General features: G+C 37.0%; 1 protein-coding gene across 3 annotated transcripts in view; it reads left to right on the plus strand.

Annotated features, from left to right (window-relative positions):
• LOC118744895 (protein germ cell-less) overlaps positions 1–11249 on the plus strand; it is a 34378-nt gene extending 23129 nt beyond the window's left edge. Inside the window, exons 1-7 of one of the 3 annotated variants that reach the window (XM_036478317.1) lie at positions 3375–3396; positions 3756–4019; positions 4417–4637; positions 4714–4865; positions 4927–5528; positions 9535–9753; positions 9834–11249. In XM_036478317.1, the coding sequence (XP_036334210.1) occupies positions 3865–4019; positions 4417–4637; positions 4714–4865; positions 4927–5528; positions 9535–9753; positions 9834–10341 (1857 nt within the window). In that variant the 5' untranslated portion in view covers positions 3375–3396; positions 3756–3864 and the 3' untranslated portion in view covers positions 10342–11249. Of the gene's footprint in view, positions 1–3374; positions 3397–3501; positions 3522–3755; positions 4020–4416; positions 4638–4713; positions 4866–4926; positions 5529–9534; positions 9754–9833 lie in introns of those variants that run through there. The other 2 variants (XM_036478318.1, XM_036478316.1) reach the window with 2 other exon arrangements.
• The last annotated feature ends 1720 nt before the right edge of the window (positions 11250–12969 follow it).

Consider the following 12969-nt stretch of genomic DNA (forward strand, 5'->3'; position numbering starts at 1 on the left):
TACGACTCTTTTATAGAAGCTGTGGACACTGGAGTAAATTTTAAACAAAAAACAAAACCGACTTCAATTCTCATATACAAATTTAAGTGTACCATTATTTTCTTCATGACCCAATTATCGGATCTACACTCAATTAGTAGGAGACTACCTCTGAGGAACCACCTTTCCTTTAAAAAAGAATTATAGAAAACGGGTAACGTAGTCCAAAGTTATGCGGTAACATACATAAAAAAAATAGTCCGACGAGTTGATAAAATATGCAGATTAATATTTAATAAAGTGTTGCGGATGTTTTTTTTAATACCAACCTGTGCTTGGGAGTTTATTGATACGAAAAATTAATTTCTGATATATATTTTTTATTTAAAGAACCGCAAGTTTACACTACAAAGCAAATTACATATTTTTACTATTGTAACAGGAGAAGTTACTGTATGTATGTACAGTGTCGAACAAAAGTTTTGGTAAAAGTGCACTTTAGCGAAGGTAGGTCAAAATGGACGGAAAAAGTTCGAGAGTGGTATCAATCGACGCGTCTTAACGCCAATAATAACAATCCGGAAATTAACATTTTTAATTAATTAAAGAGTTATTTGCATAAAACACTTGCACTTTCCGCACTATGTTTTGATGAATTTCACGCAAATGAATGGAATAAATGAACTTAATTTAACACGTATTTTTTAGTTGTTATACATTTGTGATGTTTTAAGTGTACATTTTCGCGAAATTCTGTATTTAATAGGAATATTCCGATGGTGAAAATCCGCACAACAATCTTGCGTAGTTAATATAAATAACATGGAGGGAAATTAGTGTTGCCACTCTATTAAAAATAAAATGGAACTAAATTGCTGCTGCCACTGTATTAAAAAAGTGTTTGTCCGTCCAACTTCTTTTTGCGTAGGCGGCCTTCGGCCGCGCTTAGGGATTATAACCCTCACAACGTAGAATTCTCCTTTCTGTGTTGCCAAAGAAAAGGGGCAGAACACCTTTTCCAGATAACACCTTTCTGCGTAGGCGGCCTTCGGCCGCGCTTAGGGATTATAACCCTCACAACATAGAATTCTCCTTTCTGCATGCGAAGAAAAGGAACAGAAATCCCCTTTTCACAAAAGTATATTTCTTGTGCATTATTTGGGTGTTTTTAAAGTTGAAATACAAATTGTATTAATATAGTGGCAGCACTAGTTTTCCTCCATCTTATTTATATTAGGTGCGTTCGCGTAGCTGTTAATTGTTCATGTTTAACCAAAACTTACAAGTTTTTGCGTTCGCGTACGTATCAAAAACAGCTGGTTGGCATTTACGCAAATCACAAAATTGAAGTTGATGGTTTGGAAGATAAAAATTACAAAATGCGACTAATTAAACTTGTAAGAAATAAGTAGTTATTTGTTTAATCAATAAACTGTGTCAGTATAACACTTTGCGATGACTTTTCGTACGTTTTAAATTTTACACTTTTGTATGTAAACAAAAATTATATCAGCTGTTCGTCTAACTTGCAAGTTTCTGCAAATTTTCTGTTCGCGTACTATTTTGGATATTTCCCTCTTGTGAGAGAACAGATGACATTTCGCCGAAATTTGGCAGTTGGTTGGTTTCTGCTGGAGATTTTAAACGAACGCACCTATTAACTACACCACATTGTTGTGCGGATTTTCACCATCGGAATATTGCTATTAAATACAGAATTTCGCGAAAGTGTACACTTAAAACATCACAAATGTATAAAAACTAATAAATACGTGTTCAATTAAGTTCATTTATTCCATTCATTTGCGTGAAATTCATCAAAACATAGTGCGGAAAGTGCAAGTGTTTTTTTGCAAATAACTCATTAATTAATTAAAAATGTTAATTTCCAGTCTCGGATTGTTATTATTGGCGTTAAGACGCGTCGATTAATACCACGCTCGAACTTTTTCCGTCCATTTTGACCTACCTTCGCCAAAGTGCACTACTACCAAAGTTTTGGCACAGTGAATTTTCGCACTACATATATGAAAAGTTTTTAATTTATTCCCGATAATTTTTGCACTTTGATAAACTAAAATTGAATGGATTATTAAACTGCATTCTTGGAAATTTTCTAAGAAATCTGTATAGAAAGTTGCAAATTAGTATGCAAATTTATTTAATTTTCCCGAGTTTTTCACAAAGTTTACACATTTAATTTTTATGTGTTTTGGTGTAGTATGAACTTTGTTTTTATAAAAACATATCGGAAATAAATTCGAAACTTTGCCTATATTGCGAAAAATTCACTGTGCCAATACTTTTGTTCGTTACTGTAAGTAAATAAAATTTTAACTTTAAAAAACCAAAAAAAAAAAAATTTACAATATTTCAAAATTATTTTTCGAATCATAAACTTTTTTATGATTAACAATGTATTTATGGTTTTTTTGGTTTTAGATCCTTTTTGCTTTCAACTCGAGGTATAATTTTTCTACATTCTATTGTCATAGCCATAAATCCCTCTCTATTTTTATCCATCAATCAGTCAATTTTATATTTTTTTCGGCATTTTTCCTAATTACAAGTAGAGCTTTATAAAACTTTTATAACCCAAATGTTTATCAAGCTTAGGATTTTGTGTTATCCGGGCAGGATTATTAATTTATCCAGAGAATATGTTTTCTTTATTAAGTTTACCCAGTTACCCATTTTAAACTGCTACCTGTACTGTATCAGCGGTTAAAACTTGTCAATTTTTTTTTTAATTTTAGGTAAGGAATAAGCGAGTGGATGAAAAATATATAACGCTAAGAACGGCCTATATATATGTATATGAAAGAATACACACAAGCGACGACTCTAGCCATTGTGAGTCACTCCTTTAAATTATAGTTAATTTTTTCTTATTGTATTAAAAAAAATAACGTTCGTAACACTTTAGTAAATATTCCGTATATTAACTTAGTATATATTAAAGACTAGAAGATGACCCGGTGAACTTCATATCATCTATAATTTATTTGAATTTCACTTTGATCAATTATAAAAAATCTTCATAATGCAATTAAATGAGATCACTAATAGCTGTTATAGCTGATAAAAGATTCCACACCTATGAGATGTGCCACGCCCCCTTTTACAAACTCATTTATATACATATATCTTTCTATAAGCACTTACCATAGGTATCTGTGCATTTCAAATTTCGACTTCATGTGGAAATAATTCCGAAGTTAGAGCTGATTAAAAATGTTCACTATGGGAGGTGCTGCCCCACTCAACTGTTGCGTTGAAAGGGAGTACATAACAACGCGTTCAGAAGATGCAATCGCAACAGTTACTGAGCTGAATTGAAGCAACGGGAAATTTCGCTTGGTTTGTCTAGCCGCTTGTGTGGTTTATTTTGTTCTTTGCTGTATAATGAACTGCTGGGTAAACAAAATTCCCATTTTCTTTTGTTTCTTCTGACTTTTCCTGTCACAAATTTTGACTTTTCAGTTGCTTTGTTAATTCCAGTCATTTATTTTCTAAACTATCTGATAACTAGCCGTACAGAAGTAAATATCTTATGATATTAGTACAAAATTAAGTTTGATTTTGTATATTTTTTGCAAATACCGTATACATTTGCATGATAACGAACTTTTGTTGATAAGACTATTCTCCTTTGTCGTTATCGGCGTTATCAAATATAGAAAAACAAAAGATACAATAAAGGATAGCAAGTCTAGGTGATTTGGAAAAAATCTTTCATTTTAATTTACATATTTTCCCTCTTTTAATCTCTCTAGGAGCAGTAAACAGTAAGGTGAAAACGCTACAAAATAATAACATATAGAGAGGCAAAAACGCACTGCTGCTTTAAGTAGTTTTGCTGCACGGATACCAAAATCCCTAGCAATGGGACAACTTATGGGAAAGCTAGCGGAACCGCTACAGCACTGCAGCGACAGTGTCGTGAATATATTGGCTGGAAGACGCAAGCGAAAACGATCCATAGACTCACGGAGTTCCTCAGATGACCTCAAGAACAACGAAACGCAATCGCCAAAGAAGTAAATATGTGTATACATTTTTATATGACTATTAATAGTAATAATAATAATGACTATTAATAGTTATAATAATATTATTCTTATACATATCGCACACCGTCTTCAAAAGAGTCAACTAAGAATAATACGTTTGTGAGAAAATGCGAAAAACTATTTCTTAGCACATGATAATCATATGGGCAAGGACGACTTTACCTTACTTTTTTTAAACAAATTATAACAAAAATCTGCTACAGCTTTTGTTCAAAGGTAAATAAAAGCTCTGCGTACATTTTAAGCGCATAATCTCAAAAATGCCAAATTTTGAGTTGTGACTCTTTTGAAGACGGTGTGCGATATGTATTTAAACATCTTGCAAATTATTCTTAACGCTTTGATTTAAATATACTTTGAACAGGAAAAAACTACTTACCACCACACAATATATTTATCAAGCTCTTTTTAAGGAGCAAACAAATTCGGATATCGCCGTAATGGCTCTGGGCAAAGTTTGGAATCTACACAAGGTGTATCTATGCCAGAGTCCATACTTTTATAGTATGTTTAACGGCTCATGGAAGGAGTCATGTCAGGACTTCGTGCACATAAAAATTTTAGATGATCGCATCACGTTGGAAGGCAAGCGAATATTGTATTAAACAATATACAGGGAATGGTGTTGATCTACATATATACATATGATATCCAATTACAGCACTGGATGCCGTTTTTGGTTCCATGTACTCTGACGAGATAGAAATCGATCCAAAGGCTGTAATTTCGGTATTAGCCACCGCAACACTCTTCCATTTAGATGGCATTATTGATAAATGCGCCGAAGTGATGATTGAATCCATCAACGCGGACGTAGGTGCAATGCCAGGCTCTGTTTTTTCTTTTTCTTTATACTTTTCGCTATTTTTTCCAGACTGCCATATGTTACTATGAAGCGGCTTGCCAGTATGGAAGCGTGAATGTAAAGAAGGCTGCTATGGTGTGGTTGGAAACTAATTTGCTATGTATATACCCCAAAGACGACCTCTTATTGCGGCAGATAAGTATCGAGTTAATGACGAAGTTAATAGCCAGCCCAGATTTGTACGTAATGCAGACCGAGTTTTCGTTGTACACACTGCTACGAACGTGGATGTATCTGCATTTGAATCCGCAGTATGACTCTGATAACAATTCTGATGCCTTTTTGGCCGCAACTGGGGGCAGAGACAGGGGTCGAAGCTGTAGTAGTGGGAGTACCAATAGCAGCAAAAGTGGCGGCGACAGTCCATCTCTTGCAGACCTCATACAAGCTTTCTTCGGAAACCGCAGCGAAAGGCGCCCATTCCTGGCCACACCTGAAGGTCAACAATTCGTTCCTCCATTCCAAGCGCTACGCACGCAGTACTTAACCAATCATCACACAGATTTAAAGATCGTACTTAATGATAATATCATTCCAAAGGATTGGCTGCATAGCCACGTACTAAGCCACTGGCATTCAATTTTAAAGGTCGACCACCTGCCGGAGGAGGGGTGAGTAGATAATACATTAATACAAATGATTTTGTAGGTGATTATTTGGTAACTATTTTTGTAGCATTACCGTTTTTATAGCCAGAAATTTCAAAATTAAATTTAAATGCACGGAATACACTGAAACAGTTACCTCTACTTACTCACCAAACCCATTTTAAGGGCTTCGTTAGCTAAAAAATCCTGTTATGACACCCAACGGAAGGCTAAAGCCGTTCTTTGGTAGTTTAGTATCCGTTTTGTTAATTTGAGGTCATGGGACCAAGCATGGCCCTGGATACTTTGCATTTACGTTGCTGGGATCACCTTTTATCCGCCTCTTGAAATATGCCTAACGCATATTTCTTTTAAAAAGCCTGTAGGGAGATAGTAGCACTACGTTTGCTATGCCCAGGTATACAGTACAAGTGTATTCTCCTATTTTTAATAAATATCTGTATCCTAAAACACTTTTTGAGGTCGTTGTTGTTTTTGTAGCGGCTACAACAACCCCGCCCAGATTGGTTAGTGCCTCAATCGTTGTCATCCAGCTCTACTAGCGGTAAACCCAGGAAGCGTGCAGCCTCAATGGGGTCTGTGTATAAGGACAGAGGCGTTAGCTGGGTGGGGTTCAGTGGGCACGCGTGGGTATTCACTTCGCATATCTGCATTTATTCCGCTCAGGTATGAGTTCCAGAATGAAGTTGGGCTGTTATTGTCCGAGTCAACAGAGGCAGACGAAGCACAAGTCATCAATTCCATTCCCAGTCGCCATTATCGAACAATCGTCCACATAAGAGACAATCGAGACTCCCTCTGGTGGTTGAGGGAGCTTAGATATAAAAGTTGAACAGTAGTGGGGAAAAGACACCACCCTGTGGAACCCCCTGTTTTCATTTTCCTAGGTTTGCTCGATGGCGAGTGTTGACCACTCAGATAGATCGCTGACCACCGTTTGAGTCCCTGTGGGAGACGAGGGCGCTGTGTCTTCTAGTAGCGTTCAGTGTCTGACGGTGTCGAACGCCTTGGACAGGTCCAACGCTACTAGAATGGTTTTCTCACAGGGGCGGTTTTGGTTAAGGCCACGAGTTATCTGGGAGTAGAAGGGCCTCTAGTGTCTTCGCTACCGGGGAAAGGAGATTTATAGGGTGATAGGCCTCTCTTTTGCAGGACGGTGTCCCGAGTTTAAGCAGCGGGACCACTCTCCCCATTTTCCAGATGTCAGGTTGAGGGCCTTGGTCAAATATTCCACTCCCGCAGGACCCAAATTTTTCAGCATCAGCATACAAATTCCGTTGGGTCCAATGGCTTTGGAGGCTTTCGCCTTCCCGAATGCTACCGTTACCTCGCCGCTCGCCAGAGTATGCAGTATGAACTGTCGGCTAAAATAGCTCGCGCATCGCTCCGGGTCCGCCGAAGCGTGGTCGCCAAAAGATATTTCAACTCTGTCGTCACGCCTCATCGGGTTGGACAATGACCTCACGGTTGACCTTACTTACTGAAGCTTACTCAGACCAGAGGCGAAGTTGCAGGTCTTCAGATGCTCTTCCCACTTCTTCCGCTTATGTACATACATTCACAAGTTGCCAAATCTCCGAGTTGAGATCCCTGATACGGGTATTTCCAAGATCGGCCCGACGAGGGTTGCACGCTTATCGGCTAGGACAGCCGCTTCAGCAGGAATATTTGGACGGGGTCCGAAATGCATCCTGCTGGAACGAGGCGGGCTGCAGCAGCAGTGAGAACCCTGTGGAATTTACGCTCACCTATGTGAACGTCGGTTGGTGTGGGTAGGGCAGTGAAGGTGATTTCAGTAAAATCTGCAAAGCCTTTCCAGTCAGCTTTAGAGAAGTTGACATAGGTCCGGTGATCCGCGGAAGCAAAGTCGGCTGGTTTATCAATCGAGATGACTAGGGGCAGATGGTCTGATGCAAAGGTCAGCATAGGTCGCCATGGTATGCTGTTGAGCAGACCAGCGCTGACAATTGTTAGGTCTGGCGAGCTGCAGAAGCTGCCCATAATCCTGGTGGGTGCGTCGCATAGCGGGCAAAAGTAGTAGAGGATTAGGGAATTCTGACCAAACCAAAAAGAATTTTTGATAAAACTGCATATTTGCAGTCATGACACGAGCTTAAAGTAGGAACAATGCGAAAGAATAAATTTGTAAGAAAAAATTTTGATTTTGTTGTAATTAATTTGTATCAATTCTTCCACTTGTGCGGATATACTAAATGCCAATCCGATTGATGAGCAGTTTTTGAATATATCTGTGGTCAATGATTGCCATACATTTTTATAAATCTTTTGACAGTTTACTTTTAAATTCTACATAATTTTGTAAGTATACAATTTTCCGAGGGATATTTTAAAAGGACCTAGGAAGCAAGCTATATTATACTTCGGACAAGTAAACATTAAATATGCGTGTCATATCTCAAATAGTTCCAACTGCGAGGAAATGCGAGTTTAACTTCTATTCTTCCTCCTGTAAAGTTTATTGAATTTTTATTGTAGAGCTGAGGGAAAAGACTCTGAAATGTACATAAAGTAAATAATAGGCAATATAAAATGGATATTGGAATGATACCTACACCTTGTAGATATTACTGACTCGCCAATCTATTAATCACATTCAACATTCAGTCAAAAATGGACGCTTCCCAGGACGAGATCCGTTTTCGATGGCAAAAGTCCTACTTGCCTTACCACAGGCTTTGTTGTATAAAATGTAGGTAAAGTTAAAAGTTTGAGTGTAAATACATATCGTGCACATAATTTAGTATGCAGGTATGGTAAATGTTTTGGTTTTGTCATTTTCAAAATGAAGAAATAGGAACTTCTTTAGAAATAAAATAAAGGTGAATGTTAATTTTCTCCAAAATTCATAAAATTTAGTACTTGGAGCCAAGAAAGTTTTGTAGGACGCAAGCGCCGTAATAAGAAATTCTTTATTATCTTTTAAGTTGGAAGTTGTCTTAAACGAGCAGGGCACACCGAATTTCATCGAATTTTTAATTTTTTTTTTTAATTTGCGCCTGTTTTCTAGAATGACTGGACGATAATGTAAACCGATTTTGACGATCTTTCAGATTTATGCTTTTCTCGTTAAAACCATAACACTTACTATTTCCGCTCACAAGAGCTGTGGGCGTGGTAGCGCGTTTACAATTTTCCACATTTCTTCATTCCTAAGTTCCAAATAGCGCATATACGAAATTTCAGTCAATTTCTAGTACAGTTAGTACTTTTGGCCGTAGCTTATATGGGGACGTCCCACTGTGCGTCGTCGTTTATTGTGCAGAATGTCGAACGTCTATCTGCACAGCCAAGTGTGTTCCGCTACGATCATTCGACAGGCTTGAATGCTAAAGATCGTGGTGTTGTTGTAGCAGCATACAAATTCCACAAAGACTTTTTGGGGAGTGTTGCTGGATGACAGTCCTTGGCCAGATATAAATCTGGGTCGTTCCGGTTACGTAGACCCGACTGTCGTGGGAACGTTGCGTTGCGTAAGCCTTCTTATTCATTGCTCTCCACCGCACTAGTACTCCGTGAAATAATCTTTTTACATGCGTAAAGAGCACGCAACGCAGTATTTCTCCCGGGTATTTCGTGTGATTTATATATTTTAAAGTCGTGCCCCCAAATGAGGATTCCTCCACTCCTGAATAATAAAATTAAACTCTCTGGTGAAGAGCACTATGTAAGTTTTGTCCGGATTTACACGGTAGCCTATTTCCTAGGAGCAGTTGTGAATAATGCGAACGATAAATTTTTCATCAAACCTTACCCTGGTTTCATACATTGTCGAGGAGTTATTGTGTTCTTGTTATATACATATAATTACTAAACAATGCGAAAACAGAGTTGAAAAAAAAATCCTTATAAGATACAACTGACAAATGACGTTATGGATTTTTGGGACGTCCCCCTCATAGGAGTTAGAAAAAGTATGCAACGATTTTGTAAATGGGAAATAAGTTCGGGATTTTTTTCTATTGTAAGATGGTTGTTATTATCCTTACAGACCACAAAACCTTGAGCCTGATGCCTTCTACAAAAATTGTATGCGTTGCGGTCGCATACTTCTTGAACCCGGATATCAGAAATGGCGTTGGACAGGTTTCAATTTCGGCTTGGACCTCGTATTAGTTGCTGACTCACGCCTGCTCAGCATACGCCGACATCATCGCAATGAACATGAACGTTTACTCAGTCTTCAAACTAAGAGGCAATTTATGATACGGTAAAGAGAAAAATCTAATTTCAAATTTTAGTGTTTTTATTGCACATAAACAAAAAAAAAAAAATTCAATTATTTTACAGCACATCCGTAACATCTATAAATTCACAGCGGCAGCCCGTATTTACTCAAAAAACCGAGATTACCTCACTCAGCTTGGAAAAGAATCAAGAAGTGACGATAATGCTTATGGACACGAAGCTGGTGCACCCGCTGCTCATATCGGTGAATCTCTTGGTGGTACCACCGACGTCGCAACTATTTAAGCAGCATGTGCTCAACAACGAAGATATGGCTAATTCAGCAGTTCCTATTTCGGAAATTGGTGCCAACTGCAATCCTGCTGGTGATGCAGCATCTTTGCAACGACCAAGCACACCAATAAATGCAACCACTTCGGGCGACCGGATGATAACGGCAGCAGATGATTCAGCAGTGTGCGTTGTACCACCTTCGCCACCAAATGCACCATCAGTGCCAAGACTGCCGCCAACACATCGAGCTGCTTCTACAACTTCCACTGTGTCAACGGCTTCTTCAGTAGCGTCTGTGGTGTCGGCGGCATCGTCATCGGCGTCGGACTTTGTATAATATTTTAACAGAGTAAAGGAGCTTGTTTCCTCATAAGTTATGGATGGATACGTCTTATACGTTCCACTAAAAAAATCGTGTGTTCATATTTTGCTTTCGTTTAAGAATTATTTGTACACATATTTACCATGAATTTTGCTATATGTACATACATATGTAAATGTCTACATAATATTGTTCTAAAGACTTTTGAGAATTTGTAATTTAATTATTAATTAATGCTAAAATTATGCACAAAAATCAACATTTTATTTAAAAGAAATTCATGGAAAAACCTGTCGGCTTATTAACGCGTTGAAATCTTAAAATTCGTTTGCTCCTGTTATGTATTTGATTTTGAAAAATTTGTTATAACATGTAATTACCGAATATTATGCAAATGATTTTTTAAATTTCTGTAAATTTATAACAATTTCTGCATTTAGCTTAGAAAGTACATAATTATATATCTCGGTTTGAATAAATCGAATTCGTTTCGCTGGAATTGCACCTATAGCAAGCGTGGCAATTCTTACAGAATTAAAATATATATATCTACTGTAAATATATTTATACTTGAGTCGAAGAAATTCATATGAATATATAAAATATATCTATAAAAAACCTATCAATATATGCTAACTCTTTTTCTACTATTTAACAAGTAAGTTTTAAGCAAGAAATACAACTGACTTCAATGCTCATATAAAACTTTAGTATAGACCACACCCTGGGTACCACCTTTCCGATCAAAATGAATAATCGAAAACGGTCCACGTGGTCTAGAGTTATCTGGTAAAACACATTAAAAAATTCCGATAAATTAATAACCTTCCTTTTCTTTTTGAAGTCGGTTAAAAACATATACACATATGTATGTACACTTATGTTATCGCACAAATAATATATGAAACAATCTTTGAAAATAATGGATTATAAATGTTATAATTTCTGGCTGTAATAAAAAATTAGATTTAAAATTACAAAGGTCTTCTAAATACATGAACATGTTCTGATTCATCGGGATATTCACATTAAGCCAGCGACCAAAAATCACCGAGCTACAAAAGAACACTTGCAAACTCGGCTATTTATCTGAGTTCAGCCTGGTCGGTTAAAAAATACGCGACCTGAAGGGTAGTGTTGTTAAGTGAAAAAAGTGCTGTATTGTAAATTGTTAATGGGAAACTGGAGAGGGAAATTTTTGTTTCCTTATATACGTGACTTATATTTTAAATAAGTGTACATATTACGCCAATACCTCGCATAATCACTCATTTCAATTGGTTTTTGTATCTAAATGCCGTTAAAATAATCACATTTTTCTTTCCAGCTACCAACAGGGTTGCTTAAGTAGCTAAAATAAATTTTACCCGATTTGAGCGTTATTTTGCAAAAATGCACCTAAGGTCACGAAATACACCCGAAACTTTGCAGTTTGTAGATAGGATCGAGAACAAAATGAAAATAGGTTTCTTATACTTCCTGAACCCTCCATTTTTATACCCGAGCGCACTTGTGCAGGGTATTATGACTTTGTTCACATAACGGTTGTTTGTAACAGGCAAAACGGATCGAGATAGATATAGACAAATGATCAGAATGAAAAGAGAAATCGATTAAGCGTCCGTCTGTCCGTCCGTCCGTCTGTGCACACGATAACTTGAGTAAAAATTGAGATATCTTAACGAAACTTTGTACGTGCACTTCTTTCGAGCGTTGGACGTATGGTATTGAAAATCGGACAATAACCACGCCTACCTCCCATATAACGGTAATTTTCAGAAATACGAAAACTGCTATATTTTAGTAACTACTGAAGATTATTCACTCAAAATTGATATTTACAATAATTTTTAGACGAAAAATAAGAATATTATAAATTTTTGGAAAATGGGCGTAGCCACGCCCACTTATGGTTATATATGTATATCCTGGTAACCGCTGCACCAATTTCTTCCAAACTTGGCACAGTTTTTAGCCTTGCTACTGCATACCAAATGACCGAAAATTTAAAAAAATCGGACAATAACCACGCCCACATCCCATATAGCGGTAATTTGGAGAAATACGAAATCTTCGATAAATCAGTAAATTTTAAAGCTAATTTATTCAAAATTGATGCTTGGAACAATTCTTTATCAAGAAATATTTGTATGATAAAATTTTGGAAAATGGGCGTGGCACCGCCCACTTACGATCACATATACATATGTATCTCGGTAACCGTTCTACCAATTTGTACCAAACTCGGTATGGTTATTGTGCTTGCCACATAAAAGCAAAACGTTAAAAATATTGAAATCGGACTAAAATTGAGGCCGCTTTTCATATAACGGAAAATTTCAGAAATGCTTGAAACGTCAATAATTCGAAATTGAAGGACGCTAATTTACTCAAAATTGATACACCCCGGCTTACCATGTAGCGGTAGCTTCGGAAAGGTGAAAATCATATATTTAATACTTTCGCCGGGTATTTAATGTTCGGCTCCGCCCGAACTTGGACTTTCCTACTTGTTTATATATATAAAAGAAAAAAAAGACGTTTTTTCCTTCTTGATGCACTTACCTATTTATTAAATGCTTTGACTATTTTTCATCCTATTTTCAAATCAAAAATTGTTCTTGGCATCCTTAAGCACCATAT

The sequence above is a fragment of the Rhagoletis pomonella genome, unplaced genomic scaffold (genome assembly GCF_013731165.1).
Source record: "Rhagoletis pomonella isolate Grant_MI unplaced genomic scaffold, Rhpom_1.0 Rhpom_scaffold_00008, whole genome shotgun sequence".
Taxonomy (NCBI): domain Eukaryota; kingdom Metazoa; phylum Arthropoda; class Insecta; order Diptera; family Tephritidae; genus Rhagoletis; species Rhagoletis pomonella.